Below are 27,948 nucleotides of genomic sequence, written 5' to 3' on the forward strand. Positions count from 1 at the left end.
CCCAAGCCACTGGGGCCCCATCTTCACTGATTATATCTGCAAAGACCTGATTTCCAAATAAAGTCATATTCTGAGGTTCTGGAGAGACATGAATTTTGGGGGTCACTCTTCAACCCACTACTGTGGGCAAAAGCTGTGAAAAGGCAGTTCACAAGAACTATAAACGATTAATAAATATCAAAAATATACTTACCCACACATTATCAAATAATTGCAAGTCACACTCATTGCCTTTTCCACCTGTCATGTTGTCAAAGATAGAAAAGTCTGATGGAATTGACAAGGGTGTAGGAACGTGTGTTCCTGTGATGATGAGCGTGCATTTGTGTAAGGTTATTGGAGACTAGTTTGGCAATATCTATCAAAATCCATTTACAGTACCTATACTCTTTGATACCCAACAAAGCCTGCTTCTAGCAATTTATTGTTCAGATATGCTTGCACAGATCTCCAGAGACATGCATTTGAGGATACTGATGGGTCTGATCCCAGCCTCTCCCACCACCCCCTGCTCTCTTGGAACACACTGCCCCACCCACTGCCATATCCTCCTTAGAGCTGTCTTCTCTGTGCCGTCTTCTCTGTGCCGTCTCACCCCGTGTTCCCTCCAGGTTTTCCCTTGTTGAAGTGGTGATGACCTGTGTGTGAGCTGTCCCTCTTGAGCCGACCGTAGCACCTGGCACATGCATGGGCTGGGGCATGGAAGTGGGATCAAGGGTGGGTTCAGGGAGGAGGCTGGCATCTGTGGAATGTTTGCCATGTTACCTCTCCGGGCCCATGACTGATGGGGCCCTCAAAGCTCCCCTATGAGGGAAGTCTGGTCTCTCCTCCCACTCATAGATGAGGCAGGGAGGTGGAGCCATTTGCCCAGGTTTTTTCACTAAGGGACAGAGCCTTGACTTGGTGGCACTTGGGAACTCTCAGGGATTCTGAGCACAGCCAGGCAGAAGAGAAAGCCAGCCGCGCCCCCCCCCCCGCCCCCCTTGTGGTGCGTCTTGTGGGAGGCCTGCTGGTCAGGCTCAGTCCAGTCAGGTGCTTTGTACTGAGCTTTGAGCAGTCGTGACTCATCCTGTGGGGGCTCTGTGGGCCTCCGAGGCTCAAGCTCAAGAGCAGAGCAGCCGCGCACACTGTAGGTGCTATCTCTGCACTGCAGACTGTACCACTGCACACTTACAGAGACACTGGATGTCAAAACACACTGAAGAAAGCTTGAGTGTGGTTCCTGGTGCCTCACCTGGGCCACCATTGCCCTTGGTCCACACTGTGCCTGCCTAGTTGGACTGAGGCTCTTGGCTGTGCCCCCCACTGCCCCCCTGCCTGCTGTCCAACTGCACAGCAGCATGACTGTGGAGGCCCTAACCTGAAGAACCAGATGAGGAAAATCCCAAGTATCCCAGGCTCACAAGGAAAACAGCACCAAATTTCCTTCTCACTTGGTGATGCAGCCTCCAGGAACCTGTCCCACGGGTTGTGTGGTGTGGCTCTGACTCTGTATTACTCTCTCTCCAGCAGCCCTTTGTCATGTGTCTGGTGGTACTCTCTGGGGCTCTTGGATTTGATGGGTAGCTCTTGCCTTAACTTTGCTACTGAACAGATGCTCAGCAGGTGCCCATGGCATGGGTTGAGCAGTTATTATCATCCAGCCTCTGTAAGGTTAAAATTTATACCACCCAGAGAAGAGCTAAACCAAAATTTGTCCATATTTTCCATGCATTATAGATAATCTAGGTAAGATTTCAGGGCAATAATTTAAATACCCAGTGGATCATGCCATTTGCAGGTATTAAAGAAGCATCATTTCCAGACCCTGAACTTAGAGGCCAAAGGAAAACCATCCTTCTCTCCAGTGAACAAGGGCTGGACACTGGGGTACGGTGTGAGTGGCAGCAAAGGCCAAGTCTGCCTGTGCTCTCGTGTCTAGGCAGCGTGAGCACAGTGGGGTGCTCCCTGGTGGAGGCTGCTGTGGAGACCTCCAGGGTCTGTGCTCTCGCAGGGTTGCCCCCACCTGTCAGATTTGAGTCGATTTCCTGAGACACCTTACTTTTTGGCTCTCACACTTTGAGCATGAGGACTCCTTCAAATGTGTCAGAACTCAAGGAAACAGGGACAGTGAGCAGTGTCCTTTGGGTTTTCGTGGTGACATTGAAGATACTGATAGAGCCTGAAGGGAGATGGGTTTTATGTCCCAAAGTTGATGACACTTTCTTCTTTTCCTCCAGAAACATGAAGACACTGAGTGTCCCTGTGTGGTGGTGTCCTGCCCCCATAAGTGCAGTGTCCAGACCCTTCTAAGGAGTGAGGTAAGGAGCATTGCCAGGGCCTGTTGAGGAGTTAGTGATGTCTTTAGGACTAGCATGCAAGAGACTCCATCCTTCCCCAGTAGCTGAAATCAAAGGTTCTCAACAGATCATGGTAGTGAGAAGTATGCTAGAGAAACAATAAAAAAACCTCATGCTATTGTGGGGCATCACAAATTTCAGAAGCAAGCAAATAAAAGCTACAACGTGCTTAAATTCAGAGCAAAATACTGTTAAGAACTGAGAAAATGGAATTACTTTACAAGCAAAGGTAATAACTTTAGGTTCTTAAAAACTATTTTTAAATCTGTAAAAATAGGAATTACTGCAAGATTATCTCAAAATAAATGGTTTTACTGACATTGCAGAATTGTTTGGCCACATGCACTGTGCAGGTTTGATGCTGGGGAGCAGCTGGGCCCAGAGGTGGGTCCCACATCCCTAAGGAGCCTCCCCCAGAGGCCATGTGTTTCACACTGCCCTTGGGCATGCTTTCTTTAAGGCAGGTAGATTTTACAGTAACTTAATTTGATCAGGATATATCCAGTTGGAAAAATTCCAAGGATTCTTAAATGTTTTTGCATCTGGTTCTGACCTGGAGTCCCTTTGGTTGCTGTTTCGGGAGTATCTGGGCACCTGTGGGCTCAGTGCATGCCTGTGCCTCCTGGTTGCTCTGATCTGAGGAGGCTGCTCACCTCAGCCTTTTTCAGCAGCCTGGAATTTTGCCACTGGATATTGGGGAGGTGAGGCTTGGTCTCTCACATTGCCACTGAGCAAGAGGACCTATGTAGGCCTGGAACCAGGGACACAGGGTACAGGGAGGACCCCCCCCCCCCCCCCCCCGAGCCACTCTCAGTCAGAATGTGTCCTACCCAGAAGATGACTCTGCTCAGCAAGGGCAGGGTCTTGCCTGGTGGCAGAGGTCTCTAGGCCTAGAATGTGCCCTAGGAGTGAGCAGGGAAATGCATACAGATTTCCACAACCAGAAAGTCCCTCTGGATGAAGAGTCTGTAGTATTGAAGTGATTACCAGGGTTTTATACCCTTTTCAAAATTTTCACTCTTTCAGGGCTACCTGAATTAGGGACAAAAGCTAACTCCATTTGCCTCTAAGTTATTTTTCTTTTAAAAAATCTTTAAACATGCATTTATCTTGGGTTTCTCTTGGGTTTCTAGTGAACGATACTACTGGTCTGTAGCTTATTCTTTCCTCTGTTCCAAAGCTCCTCTCCTGTAAGGAATGACAGTAAAGGCTCTGAGAGTAATGATAATGAACCAGTTTAGGAAAAAGTGTGACCCTGAATTTATAGTGACACACTGAAAGTGACATCAGACTCCAGTGTCCCTGACTTTAATGCTAGAAGTGCTTGCTGGAGGGTCATGATTATACCAGTGGCACTGAGAGAATATATTTTAAAACTTTGAAGTGGACATAACTATACACATTCTCATGCTACTTTTCTCTGCCACTCACCGGTAATCTACCGGGTGGAGGCCAGAGCTTCCTGGCTGGGTTCAGAGGAGCATCAAGTGTACTAGACTGCTAGATCTGTAACCACCACGATGCTGCCCAGGCCCAGAGACCTTCCACAAAGGTTGGCGCATAGGCTCCCCAGGACATTGGCCCTCCTCTGCAACTCTTGCCACAGGACAAAAGAGCAGTCCTGTGACCCACCTTCCTCTCTGTCCTAAATGCTGACCTAAAGGAAAAGGACTTAAGAACTCTTTGTCCTGGGAGCCAAGGTAGAGCTGTAAGAGGACAAGCCCATGAGCCTTTGGGAGGGGGACAGGGTGCTCAGACACCCCCTTTCCTGGTTCGGGGTCTAATTGTTTTCTATAAAGATCTATCCCTAGAATTTCCTGATGAGAATTTATTCAGTAAAAGAAGAAGCTCTTTTTAAATTGTATTAGCCTAATGAATAGCACTATGTCTTTAAAATGTAGACACTTCAATTCCCTTTTCTCTTGAGGGGGCATCATAAGTGGTTTTTATTTGACTATTTGCGAGGATTTAAGCTGAACAAAGGCATTTTTCCTTGTACGATGAGTTATCCTCTCCCAGTCTCTCCTAATTTTCTTCTACCAATTAGAGGTGATAATATTAAGATTCATGTTGTTAGAATGACCTTAGTGATCTGTGAGAAGCTACATGAATTTATGGCCACTCAGAGGGAAAAAAAAGTCTTTTCAGAAGAAGGAAAAAACTCATCTCGTTATCTTGAGTATTGAGAGTAATGGTACATCATGTAAGCTTGCTTCGAAAATATCTTTATTTTTGTGTACTGTATAGTAGGTGTGTGACCCAGTTACATCCTGAATGCTTTCTCTTTTTTGTGTTTCATGCAATTTTTGTTTATAGTCTTTAAGTGTTCATTTCAGTTTACGTTTTTTCCCCTTTCTTTTTAAAATTCTGGCGCTGCAGACGGCATGTCACATTTTGAACAATTTGTTCTAAAGAAACTGCAGGTTTAAGAAATGTTACAGTAACTGTATTTTTGTATATTGGCGTATATATGTGTATACACGTGACAGTAGTGTATATTTACTGCCTGTAAGTCTAGGAAGGAGATGGTATAAACACACCTGTAGCTGATAAGCCCCCTTCGTGACAGTACAAACCAGATGCTCTCTGTGCCCTTAATATGTTTGAACATTTTCATGCAGACGCTTGTGCCACAACTCACGTCTCTTTCCCGTTGCAGTTGAGTGCACACTTGTCAGAGTGTGTCAATGCCCCCAGCACCTGTAGTTTTAAGCGCTATGGCTGCGTTTTTCAGGTCAGTATCCAACATTTGTCCTTCCCAGTCACTGACATTCTGCCATGAGAGAAAGTTACTATCTTAACATCTTAACATGCAAGTTCTGGACTTGTAGTCTTTATCATGGAACCGAGTCACCATGTTGCATGGGTGGCAGAAGCCACATGCAGCAGATGTGGGTGCTCGCTCTCCATGCCAGGGGTGTTCTGAGACTTCAGGTGGACACCTGAGCTGAGGAGGAAGTCAGGAGGCCCGGGAATAGCTACATCTAAAACCAGCTAGAAAATGGGGCAAACAGGACTGACAGCTATGGGGGGTTTTCTAGAGAGATTGTTATGGAACATTAGCCGGGACCTGATTATAAGTGGGTGTCAAACCAGACGTAGTTGGAGCAGTGTGCGTGTCAGTGCACAGTTGTGAGGATGGCACTTGTGTGTCCGTAAACGCATTTCAGAGTATATATGCTATCCCTCCCAGGACAGCCGTGTGGAGAGGGTGTCTCCATCACCACCACACTTGTGCTGTGAGAAACCTGTTTCTGGGGGATTTTTGGTTCGTTTTTTTTTTTTTTTTTTTTTTTTTTTAACACGTCTGAGATTGCTAGTGAATTTGAACTGAGTTTCATTGAAACATATATCTCAATCTTAAAACTGCTGGAGGGCAGTATATATTACAATTAAAATATTTTATATTTAATTTTGTGTATTATCAGTACATTATTAGGAAATCAGTTCAGAGATACTGGCATCTCAGTATTTTCTTAGAAAGTAAATAGCCCTAAGAGTAAGAACGACTGTAGCTCTCCCATTGTCTCCGTCTCTTAATGAGATGGAGCACTCACCACTGTTATGTCGTATGTAGTATCATTCATTCTGTGTATGTATATATATATATATGTTTATATATAGCAATACTTATATCAACATATATATATATGAATATTCTATGTACAGAGTATATGTTTTGGAGATCATTAAAATGCTTTCTGTGGCTTCTTAATTTTCTAATATCAGAACAAATTATATTTTCATGCCGATTATTTCCTTAAATATAGGAAGTACTATTTCATGTGCTTATTACTGACTCTAAAATGGTCTCCATCTTATGTACTCTGTAGATTGTTTATGTTTTGTATGTAACTTTCCAAGTATACTTAGAATAGTGAGGAGTAATACATTTTCTAACACAGTGAATTTCCTTAATAAGTTGATAATTCTAATAAATTATTTAGAATCCCACTTTGATTACATGTTTACTAGATTATTTGTAGCAGTGTCTAGCTGTAACTGCAGGTGTCTAAACATTTTCCATTTGTGTTTTTAATGAAAAAGGTTATATAGGAACCAAAGTGAGAGGTTGAAGATTCAATTTCTTGATTTTACAAATACAAAATGCAGATGAGAAGGAGCTTGGGAAGAAGCTTGAAGAGCGAAGAGCATGGACTTGAGGTTGCTGTATGCAGGATGTCTGCTCTTCTTGCCAGCCTCTCCCCACCTGCACTCAGTAGAGTAGGGGCCGCTGAGCATGGCCCTCCGAAGGCTTGGAGACCACCCACTAGCTTTAAGGAATAGGGCTCCCCTCTTCATGTTTATTGCTGGTTTTAGGTCATGTGTTAGTCTTACTATGCTCTGTAATGGAATGAGGTCAGCTTAATGCACTACATCTCTTCTCGCAGGGGACAAACCAGCAGATAAAGGCCCATGAGGCCAGCTCCGCAGTGCAGCACGTCAACTTACTGAAAGAGTGGAGTAACTCTCTGGAGAAAAAGGTACACCATGCTGCTTCCTGCTTTTGTTGGCTCTTAATAATTTCTTCAAATTATTTAAAGAAGAATATATTTTTTATAGTTACTAGTGGATTTGGATAAAAAAACAGTATCAAGAGAATGTCAAAAAAGTAAATTTCTTTTCACATGACCTTGAGCTTATAAATGAAGGTGTGTGTGTGTGTGTGTGTGTGTGTGTGTGTGTTTTGTTTGTTAATTACCAAGCAAGCATGCAGTGCCCTTTATGGTTACCTTAGCATTGACCTCGAATAGGCATTGTCAAACTTCCAAACCTTCCATTCTCTCCCCATCAGCTTCGTCTTTTTGTACATAAAGTTTTATTGGAATGCAGCCATGCTCATTCATTTCCCTTTTGTCCATGGCTGCTTTTGCAGAGTTTAGGAATTGAGACAGAAACTGTACAGACCTCACAGCCCAAAACATTTACTCTTTGGCTCTTTGCAGAAAAAAATCTGCCAATACCCAATCTAGAAGGTTACCAGTGTTAAATGCTTCACCATTCTTTGTCTTTTCTGAGAGACAGCTGGGAAAAGACTTTGCCCCACCAATAGTTTTATTATTGACTCTCTCACCTGACACTTTGTGGAAATTTGATGCGGGGAGCACTTGTTCTCCAGCTAGGCTCCTTCGCAGGTGCCTTCCTAATGTCATACTTCTTATCGTCTCATTCCGTGGTGTTCAACTGGGCCGGGCCTGGGCCCTCTGTTCATGAGGAAAGGATGAAAACCTCCAAGAATTGATAGGGAAGCAGTTGCTACAGGATCTCTCATTGTGGCTTCTATACAAAAGTAAAAACTTAACTCAATATTCAAGAAATATTTATGGAGAATTTGCCGTAGAGGGTACCAAGAAGAATTAGAGCAGCCGGTGGAATTGATGTTTATTTTCTAGAGATTTGAATACCTTGTTTCCAGTATTAAATCCAACCAATTTAAAATGTGAGTATATTTGAAAGAGTATAAAATTCTTAATCACAATGCTTTTATTAACTCTGACATAGTTTGTTAATACACATGTTTATGCTGAAGATGAGATGTGACACAGGGTTGGTTTGTCACATATACACACACAAGTGTGGTAGAAGAAGGGTCCTGTTTAACAGGGAAATGAGATTTGTGTTACAAGAGTCATTTGTGACTGAGTTGTCTTTTTTTCCCTTCTGAAGAATGTGTTCTGTTTCTGCTTTTAAAAAATTATAGACATAGGGCAGCCCCGGTGGCGCAGCAGTCTAGCGCCGCCTGCAGCCCAGGGCATGATCCTGGAGACCCTGGATAGAGTCCCACGTCAGGCTCCCTGTATGGAGCCCGCTTCTTCCTCTGCCTGTGTCTCTGCCTCTCTCTCTCTCTCTCTCTCTCTCTCTCTCTCTGTCTCTATGAATAAATAAATAAAATCTTTAAAAAAAATAAAAAATAAATAAAAATAAAAATTATAGACATAGATGTCAGGGCTCTCCTTGATACTCCGTTTCTCACTTACTTAAAAGTCCTTTCTTTTATTTATAATGCATTGGTTCTGTTCCAGCTGTACTAGTTAGCTAACAGTTTGTGGTTCTGAGGTGTGTAGCTGTCCAGTGAGACAATCGTAGAAAGTGCCATTGCCAAGTCTGCTACCCGAGCTGAGACTCCATTAGTGCATAAAGAGGTATGGTCTTCTCCCAGCCCCACTTCCTCATGTTTGCTCCACTCCAAGCGAATGGTTTCTGTCTTTGGAAATGCTGGGACAGAGCCTCTGCGTGCACCATTGTTTGTGTTCACCGGAAAACACCTGTCTCTTCTTTGGGCCCAGAGGCAAAGACTAGACAAAGAATGGAGATACTTGTCTTTTCTTAAAATGGGAATTTATTTCTCATTACACAATTACTCAGTTGGAATATCTTAGGTTATTTTGTTCATGTGTAGTGGAAAATGGAATGTTTTTGCGTTGGTTCAAAAACTCTAATCCATCATGTCAAATTAAGGAAAAACTGTTTTGTAAGATGTGGACTTAAAAATACTCATCTTCTGTATGGGAAAAGTTTAAAGGGAAATATGGAGTGCCCCACCAAAATAGGCTGGAGTAAATGTTGTTCTCAGTGAGGAGGGCCTTAGGGAAGGACGAGAGGACTCCTGTTTCCTCTGCTATGGGGGTGTTCTGCTGTGCTTCTTGGAAACACACCTGCCAGGAAGATTTTCCCATGCATGTCATGTCTACCTGATAGGAGAAAGCAGGGCTCTGCAGGTGCCTGGGAGTTGGATTCTTTGATTAAAATAAGTATTTAAAAATTTAAAATAGGGAGGTCCCTAAATTAAGAAATTAAGAGTTTAATATGGTGACATGTTCATTAATGTGAGATGCTTCTGCTCACCCTCAGGTTGCTTGTTTTTTGCAGAAGAAAAATTGTCATGTTTTTTGGAGATATTACCGAGATTTTTTATCAAAAAGGTTGGCATGAGGACCTGGGTGGCTCAGTGATTGAGCATCTGCCTTTGGCTCAGGGTGTGATCCTGGGATTCCTGGATCGAGTCTTGCATCGGGCTCCCTGTGAGGGGCCTGCTACTTCCTCTGCCTATGTCTCTGCCTTTATCATGAATAAATAAATAAAATCTTTAAAATAAAAAGGTTGGCATGCATGCAGGCTATTTTTTGGGGTGTGAGAATAAAGAGTCTGGAAATTGTGACCACCTTGAGAAATGGGAATGAGTGAGATATGACTTTGGAAAAGGCAGACCTGCCTGTAGGATGTGCACATGGCCAGTCTGCATCAGTTGTAGAAGTCCAGGGTCATGAGGCAGCGTATTTTAGAGAGGAAAGTCTGTGCTGAGTAAAATCTGAGGAAAGCAAAGTGTTATTTTGCCCATGAGACATTGTAAGTTTTGTATTCCGTAGTAAATATGTGTTTGTCTAAAATAAAAGAGATTGATTGTATCCAAAGGACTGCTTAGTTGCCTGTCTTTAGACAGGTTATTTGCAGGGTCATCAGGAATCAGTGCTTTACCACACCCATGTCTGCCCTGGGGTACCCTGGGGCCATCACCTCAGTGTTCGCTGGTATTCGGAGCACAACTGAGCGGAGGTGTCACAGCGTCCATTGTGGAGCCTGCTGTCTTCCAGGGGCAACAGCCATGCACAAACACATCTGTCAGTAGAAGAGCCTTTCCAAGGGCCAGAGTGCCCCATGGAGAAGTCTTGTGAGAAGGCAACTTTGTCAGACTTGCCCTCAGACTCCTCATCTGGGGGTTCTTGGGAGCTAATTATTTTCCAGAAAGAAATCTTGAAAAGGCCAACGGTGAGCTTAGAACTGCTCCCCCAGCAGGCCCTTACCTGGGCTGATGTGGTGTTGCAGGTAGATATGTTGAATTTTATGGAAGGTCCTTTCTGGCGACGGCCAGACACATGGACTCTGCAGCTCCACGTCTCTGTTGCAAGAGCCAGTTATTGGCCCAAAGGATTAACCAAAGACATACATAGCTTTTTTATTCTCACTGTGCTTTCCTCATTATGTTGGGAGAACTTTTCAAAGTATAGGATATGGCCCACTTGTGGAAGTAAAATAATTTAGTGGATTGCAACTACTATTTTTTTTTTTTTAAGTAAAATAGAATAAAAGAGAACGTATCCAGACCCATGGAAATGTTTAGGGCAAGGATGGTTTTGTGATTCCTGCTTCTTACACACAAGCACATGCACACATCTGTACAAACGGGATGTGAGATGTGCAGATGTGTTTCCTGGTCAAAGTTTGAAAGACAACTCTGGTAAAAAGTTGATTGGTTTTCAGCAAAAATTTTAGGAAGTGTGTCCCATTCATTCTGAAATTCAGTTAGCTGCTGTACTTTGCCTTACCTTATTTAATTACTGGGGAGATTCTGAGAAACACAGTGTATAGGATTTCCTATTAAGTTACTAGGACTTCTGGGGCATCTGGGTGGCTCAGTGGTTGAGCATCTGCCTTCGGCTCAGGGTCGTGATCCCAGGGTCCTGGGATCGAGTACCACATTGGGCTCCCTACGAAGAGCCTGCTTCTCCCTCTGCCTATGTCTCTGCCTCTCTCTGTGTCTCTCATGAATAAATAAATAAAATCTTTAAAAAAAAAAAAAAAAAAAAGAGTTACCAGAACTTCCATTTCCTGTATAAAGGGATTTTTTTCCCTGGAACTCCTTCCAGTGAACTAGTAGAAGGCCTATATTGTGAAAATTTAGGTACTATCATTATATAATTGTTACTAACTAATAAAACCACTTTTTATTTGCTTAATTGAAGAATTTATTTTCCAGGTTTCCTTGCTACAGAATGAAAGCGTAGAAAAAAACAAGAGCATACAAAGTTTGCACAATCAGATATGTAGCTTTGAAATTGAAATTGAGAGACAAAAAGAAATGCTTCGAAATAATGAATCCAAAATACTTCATTTGCAGGTAAGAAGTTTAAGACTATGGCTGGATCAAAGGGTCGAGGAGCATGTCTGTGTTCTCCTTTTGGGTATTCTCAGTGAGCTGTTTGAGCAAAAACCATGACTTTTGTCAAACAAAGGACTTATTTCTCTTGCTTAATTGGAAACTTGAGAAAGACCTGGGCTACTGTGTCTTGTCCGCCTTTCCTTGGAGAGCAAGTACCATTGCCTCTCTGATGTGCCTTTGATTCACTGTGGGTGAAGTAAGATTTACAGCCCGTGTTTTAAAAAATTAGCTGTTTTTTATTATTATTTAAGATTTCATATTGTTCAAGAGTAGTTATGTGTAAAGTTTCACTTCCTAAAGTGAAGTGAAGCCAATCTATTTTGTTCTGAATTTCCTAGTGACACACAGGCCCTGCTTTATCTCACCATAGCGATCCAGATGTACCTCAAAACAAACATGTAAGCCTTTGTTATTCTGAAAAGAAAGTGATTGTGTAAGGGGCTTGATTAAAATGTGGTTCCTCATTTCTGTTATCAACACAGGTACTTAATAGTATATTATTCTTGTAGGTATCATATGCACATCAGCTTACTCGTAGTGTGTGCCTGTTATACTAATTCCCACGTGTATCACGCACCCATGGAAGCATCACTGAAGTTTCCAAAATGGCTTTTCAGGGCTTTTACTTAGATGTGTTTCCTTAAATTATCTGGAAGATTTAAAAAAAAAAAAAAGTCCAGTAGCTCAGAGTCACGGTGTCTTTGAGAATGCCTTTCCTCCCTTTTAACATCAGAGATTAGTCATATTGGCTTGAATTGCATAGAGATTTATTAAATTAATTTCATTTGTGTTAAAACTTTGAGGTTGTCCAGTGACGAGGAAAAACACAATGAAATAACAGATTGTGTTAGAAAAGGTACAAGTCTTTGGTATTGAATCAGGCCAAAAAAAAGTACATCACATAAAACGCCAGCAAGCCTCCTGCTGGAAGTTCCTGGCGTTCTGCAGAGACCCATGGGAATGCTGTTCAGGATGTCCAGAGGCTGCACCCACATGGCACCGCTCAGGGCCAAGCTACTAACAACAGAGCTGCTGTCCTGGGGCGCTGAGAGGTGGGTAGAAAGGATGCAGAAATCAAAGCTATGCTAGAAAACCAGCTGTTAAAAATATCAACAACAGAAGAAAAATTAGGATATCTGTAATGAGGTCACTGGGGCACTTGTCTGAAACCTCTGATGTCATTACATGCATCTTCTCCACTTCCCCCTCTCCCAGGGTGAGAAGTTTGAATTTAATTTACTTTTTAGTAGAGTTTAATCATTCTATCATGTGTGATTTATATTTTAACACTTTCATGATTGAATAAACCGCTGAGATCTAAGTCAGAAAGACAGGGGGAGACCCTGTTGCTGGAGCCCAGAGCAATGGAGGCTGAGTACAGTTGGTGCCCCTGCCTGGTCATAAGTAGGAGGGCGGTGACTTCGCTGCTGCCCTTCTCCATGGAGAGAAAAGCATGAAGGAAAACAGACCATGTTGAAAGAGAGATACTCAGATCACACTGGACGTGCAATGCCCAATCTCATTAAGTCCCCCACAGCAGCTTCTGTAGACTGACTCCATCTGGGTGACATTGTCACATGACAGGTGGCAGCTTACCGGTGCTTCACTAGGGGGCTGGCAGCGTGTGGCTAGCCTGACAGACAGAGCCTGGGCTGTCCGTCTTCAGGGAATGTGGGTGGAAGACCTCCGTGGCTGGACCCCTGGGGGCATTGGCTGTCTGTGAAGCACGCTCTGCCTGAGGGCACTTCTCTCCAGTTCCTCTAGAGCCTTCTCCACCTCTCCACCCTGCACCTGGCTCATGTACACCTCTCATTATTCCTCCTTCATCCCAAACCCTTCCTGTTGCCTTCTCCTCCCCCTTCCCTCCTCAATGCTCTCTCAGCCCCATACCTCAGACCACCACGGTGATGACAGACATGGTACCCTCTGTGTCATCTCCTTCCTTGTCTGCTTGTCCAGTAGATCCTAAAATCCCAGAGATGATGGGAGCACATACAGAGTGCAGAGTTCCTGAGGGCCCCAGATGTACATGGTAGATAGGGATGCAATCGGAGTTGGCTAAAGGCAGTGGAATTTAAGAATGTATTTGCTTTCACTGGCCCAGGAAGGGCAGTTTCTTAATATTTTACTTTTTAAAGAACCTGTTTTTCTTACTGAAAACAAACCACCTAGATGTCAGCTTAATCCCTGTGTCCCTGATGCCATGTGGCCTGCTGCACGCCCCCCCACCCCCCACCCCTGGCCCGTACCCCTGTGTGTCACCTGCAGGACTCATTTGCCCAGGGTTCTCTACAGGTCCCAGTGACCCAAACGGTGCAAATGACAGAGTAACGGTGGTTTAAGTCCCCAAGCGCACAGTGTGGGACACTGATGAATTGAGGTTCTAGCAGCAAATCTTTTGATTGGGATTTATTTCCATAGCCTGCAATCTATACCATCTCTCCACTCCAGGATTCTTTTTCTCATGCAATCCTACACCTGCATTTAAGATTTATTTTTATAGGGATCCCTGGGTGGCGCAGCGGTTTGGCGCCTGCCTTTGGCCCAGGGTGTGATCCTGGAGACCTGGGATCGAATCCCACGTCGGGCTCCCGGTGCATGGAGCCTGCTTCTCCCTCTGCCTGTGTCTCAGCCTCTCTCTCTCTCTCTGTGTGACTATCATAAAATAAAAATTAAAAAAAAAAGATTTATTTTTATAGAAGTAGGACAGCAGCTGAGTGTAGACCACTCTTTAGGAATGAGATCATGTTTGCTGCCTTCTACAGAGAAAGTTTGATTGAGATCAGGGTCCTGCCTTGACTCTCTACCATTGATGCAAAGGAGAGGTCTGTTTACCACATTCTTCCTTGCCGTGTGGGGAGCTCCTTCTAGAGCCTTGTCTGTGTCCACACTTGTGTACATGTGTTCCCTCCTGCCCCCGCCACCACGTGCTGACTCTGTCACTGAGCTGGAGCCCAGGGCCCTCCTGCAGCCCTCCTCGCACATCCACAGCCCTGCTCCTGAGATCGCCACGTGCCTTCATGCCCACTGCCCCATGCACATCCCGTCTTGCGGAGGAGGCACCTCTGCATCACCCCCTCTAATCTCAGGGGCGTGAAGCTTAGAGGTGATGCCCTGCTTGTCCCAGGCCACCGTGCAGTTCATGTTCACTCGATGTCCACCAGGCTACAGAATGGCATCTCTGAAAGCCACCACCGATGACATAGGTTTTCATTAACTTGCCTTTTAAACTCCCCAGTGTCCGTGTTGGCTCACCTTGTTGTCGTAGTGGGTAGAGTACCTGGTGAGAGCTGCAGATGCTCATCAGAAATAGAGTATGGGTCTGGGGGTTCGGGGAGGTCAGTAGGCCCCAGAACACAGACTGTGTGAGCTAATCCAGTATGTCTCCAAACACATGGATCGAAATAAAGTGACATCAGTGTGGGAAGAGGTGTTCTCTACAGAAATCATTTTTGCTTTTTCAGTGTTAGCTAATACCAGGTTTTCTTGGAAAGAAGAGGAAGAATAACACTGTACTTCTACCCAAAAAAAGTAACCCAGACCTACCATGTTTGTTCCTTGGTGGTTATTAACAGCCAGCAAGGGTGCTGAAACTAAATGTTTAAAAATAGGCTTCCGAAAGGAGAAGTGAACTCAGTAGGCCCCGGGGCTCTCCCCTGTGTGGCCTGCTGCTTAGATGCGGCCCAGTCCCTCACAGCTTCACCGGGGCCCAAACCCTGCCGCCTTTGTGAGCTTTACTTCACAAAATGCAAATCCTTTTTAGAAGTGAAAACGCAGGGGCGCCTGGGTGGCTCAGTCGGTTAAGTGTCTGCCTTTGGCTCAGGTGATGATCCCAGGGCCCTGGGATCCAGCCCAGCATCGGGCTCCCTGCTCAGTGGAGAATCTGCTTCTCCTTCTCCTTCTGACCCTCCCCCACCAAGTAAATGAATAAAATCTTTAAAAAGAAATGAAAATCCTTTAGGTCCCAGCTTCATCCAACAGTTGGATGTGCCAGTCCTTAAAAGCAGGCTGGCCGGGCAGCCCCGGTGGCGCAGTGGTTTAGCGCTGCCTGCAGCCCAGGGCGTGATCCTGGAGACCCTGGATCGAATCCCACGTCGGGCTCCCTGCATGGAGCTTGCTTCTCCCTCTGCCTGTGTCTCTGCCTCTCTCTCTCTCTGTGTCTCTATGAATAAATAAAATAAAAAATCTTTAAAACAAAAAACAGGCCGGCCACCGTAGTTAGAGCGTGAATCTCATCCCTCTGCTTATTGTTGTCAATGGTCTTTGTGTTTCTGCAAAAAAAGAAAAAAAAGAAAAGGCTTTTTTAATTATTTAAATTAAGATAGCATGAAATTCAGCCTCACCGTCAACAGTCATGTCTTTATGTTTCTGTGCCCAGTGTGCATGGGAGAAGCAAGCCCCACTCCTAGGCATTGGCCTCTCCATTTCAGCCAGGGTCTGCAGACCCGCCATCAAGGCTCTTCCTGCTGCCAGCCCTGTGCGGATGCCAGGTCTCTCTCGAGCAGGTGGCAGGGTGGTGGCTGCAGCCACAGGGATAGGGTGGCCTCTCCAGCCCTGGGCCAGGCAGCCTTGTGGGAGACCCACATTGTCTGGCCACTATAGATGACTTGGCCCTTTAGGAAATGGAGACCTGACGACAGCAGCTGGGTGTGGCTCCAGTGTCCTGAACCTGAGACTGTAGGACAGAGCAGTGAGGGCCCCATGCCCTGCAGCTGGCGGGTGAGGCCTCTCTGTGCCTTGGTCCCCTCCTCTGGGGTAGGACCCTGTGGCACCTGTGAGATGCCTGTGTGAGAGTTGGCGTGGGGCCGGCTCTGGACTGGCTGCTCTTCCTAACTAGCCGGTGTCTCTTCTCTAGAACCTCAGAGAGTTCTAACTGTGCTTTGCCTTTCTGATGCCTTTGATCTGGAAGCGAGTAATAGACAGCCAGGCAGAGAAACTGAAAGAGCTGGACAAAGAGATCCGCCCCTTCCGGCAGAACTGGGAAGAAGCAGACAGCATGAAGAGCAGCGTGGAGTCCCTCCAGAACCGAGTGACCGAGCTGGAGAGCGTGGACAAGAGTGCAGGGCAGGCGGCTCGGAACACAGGTGGGGGCTGCAGGGGCAGCGTGGGGAGGCCTAGGAGGGGCCTGGGGTGGGCCGCGTGTGTCCTGGTCTCTACCTGGGAGCCTGGCGGCCCGGCCACTGTGGCTTGAGCTGGTGGGTGGGTGGTACATTAGGCACACACTACCTTTGAGCAGTAATTTCCAGTGAGACGTCATTCGTGCAGAGGTGTGATGACTTTCCAGCCGGAGTTGCCTTTGTGAGAGAAACGTTTCCCACCTAGAACACACACCCTGCACGTGACACCAGCGTGGTAGGGAGGAGACCAGGTGGCACGGTGGACACCAGGCAGGGGCAGGGCTTGCTGGCTGGGGGGCTCTCGGCCGTGCTGGTTAAGGCCCAGGGGACAGATGACCCTGCAGTTTGCTCAGCCAACGTGTTCCTGATACCTAGAAGCTGCTTTGGGGACTGAGTGAATATTCTGAATGTTTGCATGACGAGGATTAATGGTGCAGAGGTACTCAGGTGATGGCAGTGCCCTCCCTCCCAAACGTTGGGTTAAGTGGAGGACAGGAATGACGTGGGCAGAAGCCACACAGGACACAGGTGACTCCAAGCATCCAGCTGGAAGGCAGGGGGATGTGAGTAAGAGGGCGGCCTTTCCCTGCCCCCCTGACGGTGCCCTGGGGGGACCTGCACCGATGTGCCCTGAGGCCCATGGGCCCTGTGTCCCTCAGGGTTGACTCAGCAGGCTGTGGCCGCGGGTGGGGGGCAGCGCAGCCGGGATCAGAGGCCTACATTTCAGGACACATCCAGGTGCTTGTCCTCCACCCAAAAGCCAGTTCCGTTTAGTGCCAGTGCTGGCGGGAACGGGCTCCTCCAGCCTTCCTGACACTTACGGGCCCTCCACCGTCTGTCTCTCCTCACCCACGGCAGGCTTGCTGGAGTCCCAGCTGAGCCGGCACGACCAGATGCTGAGCGTCCATGACATCCGCCTGGCCGACATGGACCTGCGCTTCCAGGTCCTGGAGACCGCCAGCTACAACGGCGTGCTGATTTGGAAGATCCGAGATTACAAGCGGCGGAAGCAGGAAGCCGTCATGGGGAAGACCCTGTCTCTTTACAGCCAGCCTTTCTACACGGGCTATTTTGGCTATAAGATGTGTGCCAGGGTCTACCTGAACGGGGACGGCATGGGGAAGGGGACGCACTTGTCGCTGTTTTTTGTCATTATGCGTGGAGAGTATGATGCTCTGCTTCCTTGGCCATTCAAGCAGAAAGTGACGCTCATGCTCATGGATCAGGGGTCCTCTCGGCGTCACCTGGGAGATGCGTTCAAGCCGGACCCCAACAGCAGCAGCTTCAAGAAGCCCACCGGGGAGATGAATATTGCCTCTGGCTGCCCAGTGTTCGTGGCTCAAACTGTGCTAGAAAACGGGACATATATTAAAGATGATACCATTTTTATTAAAGTCATAGTGGATACTTCGGATCTGCCCGACCCCTGACCGGTCACTGGGGAGGTGGATTGAGCAGAAGGCATCTCCTCTGGGGGGTTTGAACCGGCTGTCTCCACCGAGGTCCTCGCGCTCAGAAAAGGACCTTGTGGAACGGAGGAAGCAGCAGAAGGTGGCCGCGGGCCGGCGGGAGGAGCCACGCGTGAGGACACACCTGACATGTTTTCTAATAGACTAGCAACACTCCACTCTGAAGAATTATTTATCCTTTGACGTGATAAATACTGCTGTCAGAGAAGGTTTTCATTTTCATTTTTAAAGATCTAGTTAATTAAGGTGGAAAACATATATGCTAAACAAAAGAACCATGATTTTTCTTCCTTAAACTTGAACACCAAAAAAAGAAAACACACACACACACACGCACACACACGCACACCTGGGGATAGCTGGACATGTCAGCATGTTAAGTAAAAGAAGAATTTATGAAATAATAATGCAATTCTGATATATTCTAAAATTCAAGAGTGCAATCTTGTTTCAAATATAGTATATTGTCTATTTTTAAGGCCTCATCTGGTCTCTGTTTTAATAATTTGTTTGTCAGAAGACCCTGAAGTACACCTAGGTCTTTTTTGAAAGTCTAAATTCAGAATCATTTTTTAATTTAAAGTTCTGAGATAATTGTTATTGCAAACATTTTATTTTAAAACGTTGATAGACTGATATTTCTTGGAAGAAAATGTAAAATATCAAACACTGGTTATCACTTGTGATAGGAAAGAAAATATTCAATCTGCTGTTATTTCTCGTTAGAAATGTAAACCTTCGATATCTGTCGTAGTTAATGACACTACTTCAAAATTATTATGAAAGGGAAACTGCTCATGGATGCTGTGCATCATTTTCAGATTTATAATTGTTTTCACCCTAAAATAGGGCATTCGTTGAACTTTGGAGTTCTAAACAAAATCCTGTAGGCTCTTACAATTCTGCCCCATGTGTTCAGACACGCTCTCTATTGCTGACAACTCTGACCTTCAGTGTCCAGTGCCCGGGGGTGGGCAGGTGGCTCGTGCTGGAGGAGGCCACAGCAGGTGTGTTTCTTCATTCTGTCACATTGCTGCATTTTGTTCACGATCTCCAAAGGCAACATCTTTGCGTAGAGGTGGTGGCATACTGTACATGTGCCTTAGATGTGACATGCTGCTTCTCGACCCTGGCTTTGTGTTCACCGTAACTCTCGGAGGTGATAGTTTAACCCGACTTTTCTCTCGACCACTAGATCTCTGCCTCTTCCCGGGCCCCCAGACAGCCCCGTTCTGCTGGGGAAGCCAGGCCCATCTTCAGCTTCTAGAGCCTCCACTGCTCAATTATCACAGATTCCAAATCTCTGGGCCCCAAATGTGTGCCGCCCAGTCCCAGCACGGGCGTGGTCCCCCCCCCCAGGGCAGGACCTTTCTGTGTCCCCACCCGGGTCGTGGGAGTCCACCCCCCCACGAAGCAGAACCCTCTGAGCATTCCAGAGACCGCCGCTCTTGGGGGCTGCCCAGGCTCACCGACGGGGTCCTGGAACCACCCTTCTCTCGGGAAGGGTGGTCTCGGGACCGTCGCAGCCTGCGCCTGCCCAGACGGCACTTTCTCAACTCACTGTTTACCTTCTCTCAATGGTCCAACTGTGATTAGAAGCCGGAGCCCTGCCTCTCTGTGCCCCTCTGCTATGCACCACGCTTCATGGGTGCTCTTACCACTGATGGGTGCTACACGTGACGGGTGCTTCTTAGGCAAAACCAATGTGTGTGAACCACCGCATCTGTGCCGCTCATCCAAAAGACGCGCCCACGATTGGCCAGCTGGGCCGCGCACCTCAGACTGCCTGCCTCTGGGCTCCCTCGTGGTCACGCGGGGACGGTTGGGCTGGTGCCCGGTGGCCCGCCGTGTCTCTGGTGCTGCCATCTGCCCTGGGCGTGCCTCTGCCCCAGTGCCTGCTGGAAGTGCCCTCCTAGCCCATGCTGTCCCCTTCCAGAAGTGACCTGCCACGCCCTTTAGCAGTTCGATGCTCCTTCTATTCATCTTTATTTTCTCCACCCTAACCTCCCCGCCCCCCCATTGCTTTTGGGCAAGTCTGTGATCTCTGTCCTGTCCGTAAGGAGTCATGTGTCCCTGTTCCTAGAGGAAGGACTTCCTGCAGGTGCTGTGGGACCACTGTTCCCTGGAAGGTGTCCCCGACCTCCTCCAGACCTTGCCCTGGTTCTACCCTGGACACACCCAGGGGAGAGAGGACGCTTGGCAGTCCCTGCCTGGCCTCTGGTGGCTTTCCTGAGGCCTGGGGTTACCGGCAGGGACATGCCTGCAGCTTCCTCCCCCTTCACTAGAAGTATGGACAATATTAACAAATTTGAGATAAGTAACATCTCGGTCTGATAAAAAAACAAAAACAAAAACAATACTTTGCCTCTTCTGGTTGAAATTCTTCTGGAGGTGGGCCACCTGGAGGCACTTCTGGAAGCATCTGTCCCTTGGTGGGGGGACTTTCCCAGCAGCCCCTCCCAGACCCGCTCCTGGCGGGAGATGACAGGCCCTTTTGGCCTCCTTCCCCAGGAGCCCGTAGGACATGGCATCAGGAGCTGGCACTGTCCCCGGGGATGAGCACGTGCCCAGCGGAGGCTTCATCCGTGGCTTGAAGATAGTTGGTGAGAACGCGGGGGTCATAGGCCTTTCGGCCGCTCTTTGGTACACATCTTCCCTCTTGTGCGCTTGGGACTTTCTGGAAAGTGGCCTCCTGAAGGACCTGAGGGGGTGGCGCTGCGCGAGGGACACACCTGCCGCTGCTTCCGTCCTGGCTCCTTGGTGCCCTGGTTTGGTGCTCGCTGCCTGGGGCCGGCCTCCTGGCTTCACAGGGTCCCTGCCGCAGATGCACGTGTCACACACACTGTGTGGTGGGTGCACTTTTCCTGTTTCCTAAAAGTGACAAAATTCCCCACGGGACAGAAGTGTCCCAGATGCTCTAGGGAAACCGACACCGAGTCTTGAGCGTGAAGGAAGCTTCCGCCCGCCCTGGACGTGGGGCCGCTCCCTGTCCCCGGGCCGCGTGGGGAAGTCGGGGTTTCCAGCTCCCCGGGCCGTAGGCGGCGCGGAGGAGACCGCAGGAGCTCGTGAGCTTGTCCTAAGTCCTGTCCCAGCAGGAGGCGGCCCTGCCTCGAGCCATCGCCGTGCGGGACGAGGCGGCACCAGGGGCCACCGCGCGGCGCGTCCCCGGAGCAGCATCTGAGGGCGGCAGGTCAGCCCGGGAGGCTCGGCCAACACGCTCGTCCCTTCCCGCGAGGCTGCTCCTGGGCCTGGGTCCCCGAGGGCCACGGAGCCCAGGGAGGCCGGTCCTCCCGGTGGCCGCCTCCGCGGGCCCGGGTCCAGGGCCTCCCGGGCCTCCCCTGCGTCCCGGCCGCCTTGCTGAGGCGGGGCCCCCGGGCCCAGGCCCGGCCACCGACGCCTGCGCTGTCCTCGGCGGGCGGGTCCTGTCCCGAGGGCCGCAGCCGGCGGAGGGGGGGCCGTGGGGCTCTTGTCCTCGGGGCGGGGGACAGGGTGGCGGCCTCCCCCCGGGCGCACAGCTCCCTGCTCCGCCCCGAGGGCCGCCCGCCCTGTCGCCGGCCTGTCCGGCCTGTCCCCCAGCCTGCGGGGTGGCTCGTGCCCGGGCCCCGGCCCTGGGCGGTCAGCAGAGCTGTGACACACGGGTCCCCTGCCACGGTCCGGACCTTCCTCAGACTGCGGAGGAGAGTCGGGGGGCCCCAGGCCGGGGAGCGCTTGAGAGGTGAACGACGGGTCTGTCACCCAAATCCGCTTCTCCGCCCAAGACCATGGTCCTGTCTTCAGTTTGCAAATCTCGACAGTTTTATTTTCTCCAAAGTAGAATAAATACGTCCACTGGGGTCTAAGCCAGGTGAGGGCCGGGGGTGGCCCCCGAGTCCGAGGTGACCTGCCTGCCTGGGGGGGCGCCGGCTGTCACCAGGGAGCCCGGGCAGCGGGGAGGGAGCCCAGTCCCAGGGCCCTGGTGGCGCCGAGCAGTGCTTGCCTTTCATTTCTCCTGCTGCTGCTGTATCTCGAGTCCCTTGCGAACTCTTGCGTTGAAAAAGAGGTTCAAGTCCAGGATGGCTGTACCACTCCTGCAATTAGTGGTGATTGGTTTTTATAACTCAGTCCCCTAGTAGACAAGTAAGATAACCTTCAACAGCAAACTAAATGAGTTAATTGGTAAACACAAAAGCCGGCATTATTTCCAAGGATTTCTACAAGAATTACCTATAGAATAACATCTGTGATCAAGGAAGTGTGTGAATCCATGTAGACAATTGTGTCAGGTTTTTAGAATCGCATTCTTTCTCTGATGGCACACCTCTTCGTTCAGTTCTATTACCCAAAAACAAAGACCAAAGAAGGCCAATCTCTCATTTGACTCTGTATTTTTAATCTGTTTTAAAAATTGCCGTCTGTAGTAACCGCTGGCTGTGAGGACCCATCTTGACACTCCAAGTGATTGTGACCAGTGATTCACGTCCTGTGTTTTTCTGCTCTTCTAAGACAAAAAAAAAAAAAAAAAGACAGTATAAGTTATTGCTCAGCAATAATCATGTTGTTAATGTGAGTTAACAACATGTCTGATTTTCTGATAGCATTATTATGTTTTATATTTTCGTTTATTGTATATCGTGTGTGGTTTTATTTGGTATTTATTTGTGTTTTGAGGTCTTGCGATGTTTTTGTGTTTCTGATGCTAATAACTAAAGTTTGTAAGAGTGTAGAATGCAAAACTTTGAAATGCTAAACTGTCTGATTAGAGGAAAATAAATCTGACTAAGGAGTCTGGGCTTCTTTTTCCGCCGTCTGTCTCTCGCAGGCGCGGGGAGCGGCCTGGGCTTGGGGCCTGGAGCCTTCCACCCCCCGGGGCCTCCCAGCCTCTTCTCTCCTGAGTGGCCACGTGGCCCCACGCTCAAAAGGGCCCACACCTGGTCTTAAAACTAATGGGTCCCGTGAGCCCGGTGTGCCGGAGACCGTGCCCCCTCTGCAGCCAATCCTGCCTCCCCTGCAGGCGGGGCTCTGACCTCGGTGACCTCTGCGCGCCCAGCAGCCCTGCCCTCAACCCTGCGGCTTGGTGCAAAGCAGGCCTGGTGCCCACCCAGCTCCCCACCCCCCGCGTGGGGGCTCCGGCCTCCCAGCCTCAGGTCCTCACCTGTCAAACGGCAAACAGCATCCGCCTCCCTTCTGAAAGGTGATTATTAAAAAGCTGTACCAGGGCGCCTGGGTGGCTCGGTCGGTGGAGCGGTCGACTCTTGATTTTGGCCCAGGTCGTGATCTCGGGGTCCTGGGGTCAGCGGGGAAGCGGCTTGAGATCCTGTACTCCTCCCTCTGCCACTCCTCCCACTTGTGCTCTGAGAGAGACTCTCAAGCAGACTCCACGCTCAGCACGGAGCCCGATGCGGGGCTCGATCTCATGACCCTGAGATCACGACCTGAACTGAAAACCAAGAGCGGGACACTTACCTGACTGCCACCCAGGCACCCCTAAATAAATAAACTTTTTAAAAAAGATTTTATTTATTTATGAGAGACACAGAGGGAGAAGCAGGCTCCATGCAGGGAGCCCCACGTGGACTTGATCTTGGGTCTCCAGGACCACATCCCGGGCTGAAGGCAGGTGCTGAACCACTGGGCCACTCGGGCGTCCCAAATAAACCTTTTTTTTTTTTTTTTTTTTTTTCCAAATAAGCCTTTTTAAAAGAGTGTACCGGTGCTGACCAGCAGGGGCTTGGGGCTCCAGGCCACCAGGTGTTTACATTCATCTCCGTCATCTCTGTCCCAGCTGTGGGGCTCTAACTCACAACCCTGAGATCTCCAGTCGCAGGCTCTCCGGACTGAGCCAGCCAGGCGCCCCCAGGAACCAGTTCTAAGCAGCTGCTCAGGGGTGTTGGGGCGTTGGGGGCAGAGGGCCAGCATGACCCCTCCCAGCTCAGCGTTTCTCCAGGTGGTTATATGGACCAGGCCCAGGGGCAGGAGGCCCTTGAGGGCACCCCTGAATTCCAGTCCTGGTGCAAAGACCGTGGGAACTCCCAGCCCCTTCCCTACTGTCCTGCTCCTCCAGGTGTCCCCACTGCAGCCCCACTGGGCCACCAGAGCGCCGTGGGCAGCAGGAAGGGCTGGAGCCCAGGGTCTCGGGGCCCACCCCGGGGTCCTGCCCAGGCCCTCAGGACACTGCTCCTGCCGACCTACGCTGCGGGCCCACCAGAGTCCTCCCGACCCCACACCCTCAGCCCTGCAGGGAGCGCACAGTGGGGCGCCCGGGGCCCCCAGCTGCTCTAACCGGGGCTCGGCACCCAGACCAGGGCAGGGCCCGGGCGCCCACCGCCCTGCAGCCGGGGACGCTGTGCCACTCGGCAGGTGACCCGCCGCCGCCGAGGCCGGAGCCCCCGAGGACGGCCGGGAGCACCGAGAGCTGGGGGTTCCAGCTCCTTCGGAGGGGGCCCTCAGCCGGGATCCCCTTTCCTTTGGGCCTCTTTGGAGTTTATGGGAGTTTTACGGAGGGGAGCCGCGCGGCCAACCCCAGGGGCAGGGCGCGCCCTGCTGGCGGCGCCGGGAACCGCAGGCGCGAGCGGCCGAGAAGCGGGTCTCGGAGCCCCACGGGCCAAAGCTGGGAGCCCGCCCTGCGCCCCGCCGCCGCCCGTGACGGTTCCCGGCGCCCGGCCCTGCCCCCGCCTGCAGGGCCCCCCGGGCTCCTCCGCGCACAGCTGCGCCCCGAGCTCTGGGGGCGGCCGGCCTCCCCCCTGCAGGAAGGGCCTGCCCCGGGGCCCACAGGCCCCTGCCTTGCTCCCCCGGGGCCCCCGACTCGGGGTTGGCCTCCGAGCAAGGCAGGACTCCGAGCCCCCGCAGCTCCTCCCCTCCTGCGGGCCGGGGCGCGGGGTGCGGGCGCGGGGAGGCCCCGGGACAAGCACTCTCGGGGCAGCGAGGAGACCCCCAGCCAGCGGTGGCCCCCGGGCTGGCAGGATGGGCCTGCTGGCCCCCCGGCTGGGGTGGGGGGGGCACCCCGCCTCCTGCGCCCTCCAGGGCTCCGCTCAGAGCCAGGCCGCGTGCGCCATCACCCTTGGCCCAGGGAGGCCGAGCTCCAGCCCTGCTGCGCGGGGGACACAGGCCAGGAGACACCTGCAGATGGGGTCGCAGGCCAGGAGGTCTGCAGGAGCGAGGCCGGTGCCGTGGGGACTGCCAGCCATGTCCTCCCTCCCCACTATTGTTGGGGCGGCCCCTGGCTCCAGGCAGCAGCTAGGGGAGCTGGAGAAGGCGTCGTGGGCCCCAGGGGCACATGGGGGGGTGCTGACAGCGAGGGCGCCCAGCACGGCCTCTCTGGGGAGGTGACTTCATGCACAGACACTCCCACGGCCTCCACCTCACCCCTCCTTCCCCTGTGCGGGAACAGAGCCTGGAGCCTCAGCACCTCAGAGGGACACTAAAGCCCTGAGAGGCACAGGAGACTGCCTGAGGTCACAGGGACAAAGGTCGGGGAGAAGGAGCTGGGGAACTGCTCTTGAGGCTGGATCCATTCCCATTCAGTGGCAGGGAAGGGGGAGGGAGGATGGGGGGTGATGCCCATGGCTGTGCAAATCCCAGTGGGGACCCCGCAGCACAGCGGGCAGGTCTGCCCCCCGTCCCAGGGCGGCAGGACTGTCACTCAAGCCCTCACACCAAGGGGAGGGCCGAGGTCCCAGTCGGAGCACAGCACCCCTGCGCATGTGATCTGTGCAGAGTTGGAAACAGAAAGGAAGCCTAGTCAGGCGTGGGGTCCGGGTCCCCCCAGACCATCGTTCCCGGCCCCTGGAGAAGGTTGTGCACAGAGGGACGCCCACACAGCGAGGGCAGCCAAGGAGGAGTGAGACAGGCACACAGGAGTCCAAGAGCTTGGCTGGCGCCTGGATCCAACCTCGCCTGAAGCAGCTGTGTCGTGGAAGAAACTCACTGTGGGACTCTGCGTTTCTCCTACCTCCAGTGGAGTCCTGGCCACTTCCAAAATGCGTGCCCACGTGAGTACCTGGGCTCCCCGGGCTCTGTGTGTGCAGCCTGGGGCCTTCTGGGAACACAGGGCACCTGTCTGCGGTCTAGCCGTGCCCTGCACCATGTCTGTGCTCCCGGTGTCCCAGGGGCTCTCGGCAGCTGTGGGCCAGAGCCAGGGCCTGTCTCCTGCCTCAGCCTAGGCTCCAGCCGGGTCCCCCTCGGATAGCTGGACACGTGGGGGCCGCGTCCGGCCGCTGCTCAGGACTACCCCCTTCGGGGTGGGGGGACGGATGCCGATAGCAGCCCCCTCTCCTCCTGTTGTGCCCCCTTCGTTCTACCCTCCACGCTGCGGCTGCAGCTCTGACTCCTCCTGTGTGTCCGCTGTAAGGCCACCTCCTCCAGGAAGATTTCTCGGACTGCCCTCTTCAGACAGTACAGTCCCCCCGGGAGCCGCCTGCCAGGTAGGGGCGCAGTGGCCAGAAAGGCGTCTCCCCGAGGCCCGACCCCCACCCTCCGGAGCCTCTCCCGGCCTCGTCCCAGGGCACCACCTGCCCACTCGGAGGAAGGAGCCGCCAGCCTTGGGAAGACCTGCCGGGCCTTTCAGGCTTGGCGACCGGGCTCTGGGCCCGGGGGGTGAAGGTCACTGAGCCTGGAGAAGGTATCCGCCTGGAGAGCCGCAGCGGGGGGTGGAGGAGGGGAGGGGAGCAGAGCCAGAGCCCCTGGTGGGGTCCCGAGAGGCCCGGGCCCCAGAACTGCCTACTTCCCAGCAAGAAGCAAGACAAGGGGGCAAAACAGATGTGACCCCCATGTCGCCCCTGTTCCTGGTCCAGGGAGCTTTTCTCAGCCCAGCAGGCCGGCAAGGCTGAGCTCCAGGGCCAGGGAGACCCCCTCCCCATCGCAGGCTGGGCGGGGCGGCACCACTGCACCCCGGAGAGCGGGTGCCTGGATCCCACCGGGACGACGGTGGCACAAGCCGGGTGAAGAGGCCAGAGGGCCCCCAGGGGCGGGTGCCATCCCCCTCGGATGAAATACCGGGTCACCGAGACCAGTAGGGTGGCGGGCGGAGTTCCGGGGCCTGCAGGGGCAGGAGGGAGCTGCAGGCGGTCATGCCCTGGGGGGGCGACCCCAGTCCTCATCTCCACCCCCATGTCCATCCCCTGCTCCCCACCCCCCCACCCCGTTTCCCCCCCTTGTCACGCTCCCCTCAGCAGCTGTCCTGGACCCAGTGGCCCGCCCACCACTCCTCCCGTGCCATCAGCCATAACCAGGAAGGTGCCATCTGCCCACTCCTGTCATGCTCGGGCCCCCTGTCCCCTGGTAATCGGTTCCCACCTGTCCCTCCTGTAAGGCGCTGTCCATCATCGGTTACTTAGTGACCAGTGTGTCCACCAGGCCCACCCCTCCGCCGTCCCCTCCCCCCAGCCCATCCCCGCGACACCCGCCGCAGCCACCCCCTCCCCTCCTGCGGCTCAGCCCGGCCTGTTGGCCCTCGGCCACCCTCAGTCCCACCCTCAGTCCCACGCCAGCCGCCGTCAGCCACCATCGTCCCGACAAACTCCGGCGGCTACAGTCTCTCACCCACCAACCACCCGTTTTTCCAAGCACCGGGTTATTCCCCCCCCCCCCCCCCCCCCCCCCCGCTTTCCATCATTCTTCCCCACCCAAGCACCAGCCACCCGGCCTCTTGCACCGCGGGGTCTCCTCGACCCGCCCCCGCCCCCGTGGCCGCCCCCATCACTTCGCGGGGCCCCCCAACACCCACTCGTGCTCCGCCACCAGCTCCGTGTGCAGCCCGGGGGGCCTCGCCCCCTCCGCCCCCCACCGCCACAGGCCCACTGCCGGCGCCCGCAGGGCATCCAGGCGGGGGGGGGTGAGGGGGGCTTGGAAGGAAGGCCCCCAACCCAGGGGGGGCAGAGCAGGTGCAGCCCCCGGGCACAGGGCACGGGAGCAGGGAGCCCAGGGGGTCCCTCCCGCCCCCAGCTCGCCCCGCCTTGGAGCGGGTGGGCGGGCCCCAGGGCTGAGTGTGGGGGCAGGAGCCGCCGCGGCGCCCCGGGGCCGGGGGAGGTGGTAACGCCCCGCCCCGCCCCGCCCCGCCCCGCCCCGCCCGGTCAGGTGGGCCCCGCGGGGCAAAGTCCCGGTGGCGGCGA

The 27,948-nt window shown here is 51.8% G+C and overlaps 2 protein-coding genes across 2 annotated transcripts in view; both read left to right on the forward strand.

Moving 5' to 3' along the window:
• TRAF3 (TNF receptor associated factor 3) overlaps window positions 1-20,209 on the forward strand; it is a 113,385-nt gene extending 93,176 nt beyond the window's left edge. Inside the window, exons 7-12 of the mRNA XM_038545797.1 lie at window positions 2,220-2,300; window positions 4,999-5,073; window positions 6,731-6,823; window positions 11,095-11,235; window positions 16,187-16,361; window positions 17,253-20,209. Of these exons, the coding sequence (XP_038401725.1) occupies window positions 2,220-2,300; window positions 4,999-5,073; window positions 6,731-6,823; window positions 11,095-11,235; window positions 16,187-16,361; window positions 17,253-17,824 (1,137 nt within the window). The 3' untranslated portion in view covers window positions 17,825-20,209. The remainder of the gene's footprint in view (window positions 1-2,219; window positions 2,301-4,998; window positions 5,074-6,730; window positions 6,824-11,094; window positions 11,236-16,186; window positions 16,362-17,252) is intronic.
• Window positions 20,210-20,387: 178 nt separating this feature from the next.
• Window positions 20,388-25,079, forward strand: LOC119876530 (basic proline-rich protein-like). Its single transcript, XM_038545985.1, has 5 exons — window positions 20,388-20,462; window positions 20,959-21,578; window positions 22,854-23,033; window positions 23,904-25,003; window positions 25,069-25,079. Exons 1-5 carry the CDS (start codon window positions 20,388-20,390, stop codon window positions 25,077-25,079), a joined length of 1,986 nt encoding a protein of 661 aa, XP_038401913.1.
• Window positions 25,080-27,948: the final 2,869 nt, after the last annotated feature.

The sequence above is a fragment of the Canis lupus genome, chromosome 8, assembly GCF_011100685.1.
Source record: "Canis lupus familiaris isolate Mischka breed German Shepherd chromosome 8, alternate assembly UU_Cfam_GSD_1.0, whole genome shotgun sequence".
Classification (NCBI taxonomy): Eukaryota; Metazoa; Chordata; class Mammalia; order Carnivora; family Canidae; genus Canis; species Canis lupus.

Coding starts and splice junctions, on each gene's coding strand:
- LOC119876530 (XM_038545985.1), top strand. CDS start 20,388: ATGGCATCAGGAGCTGGCACTGTCCCCGGGGATGAGCACGTGCCCAGC. Junction 20,463..20,958: donor TCATCCGTGGCTTGAAGATA/GTTGGTGAGAAC, acceptor CTGTCCCAGCAG/GAGGCGGCCCTGCCTCGAGC. Junction 23,034..23,903: donor ATCCGCCTCCCTTCTGAAAG/GTGATTATTAAA, acceptor CTGCTCCTCCAG/GTGTCCCCACTGCAGCCCCA.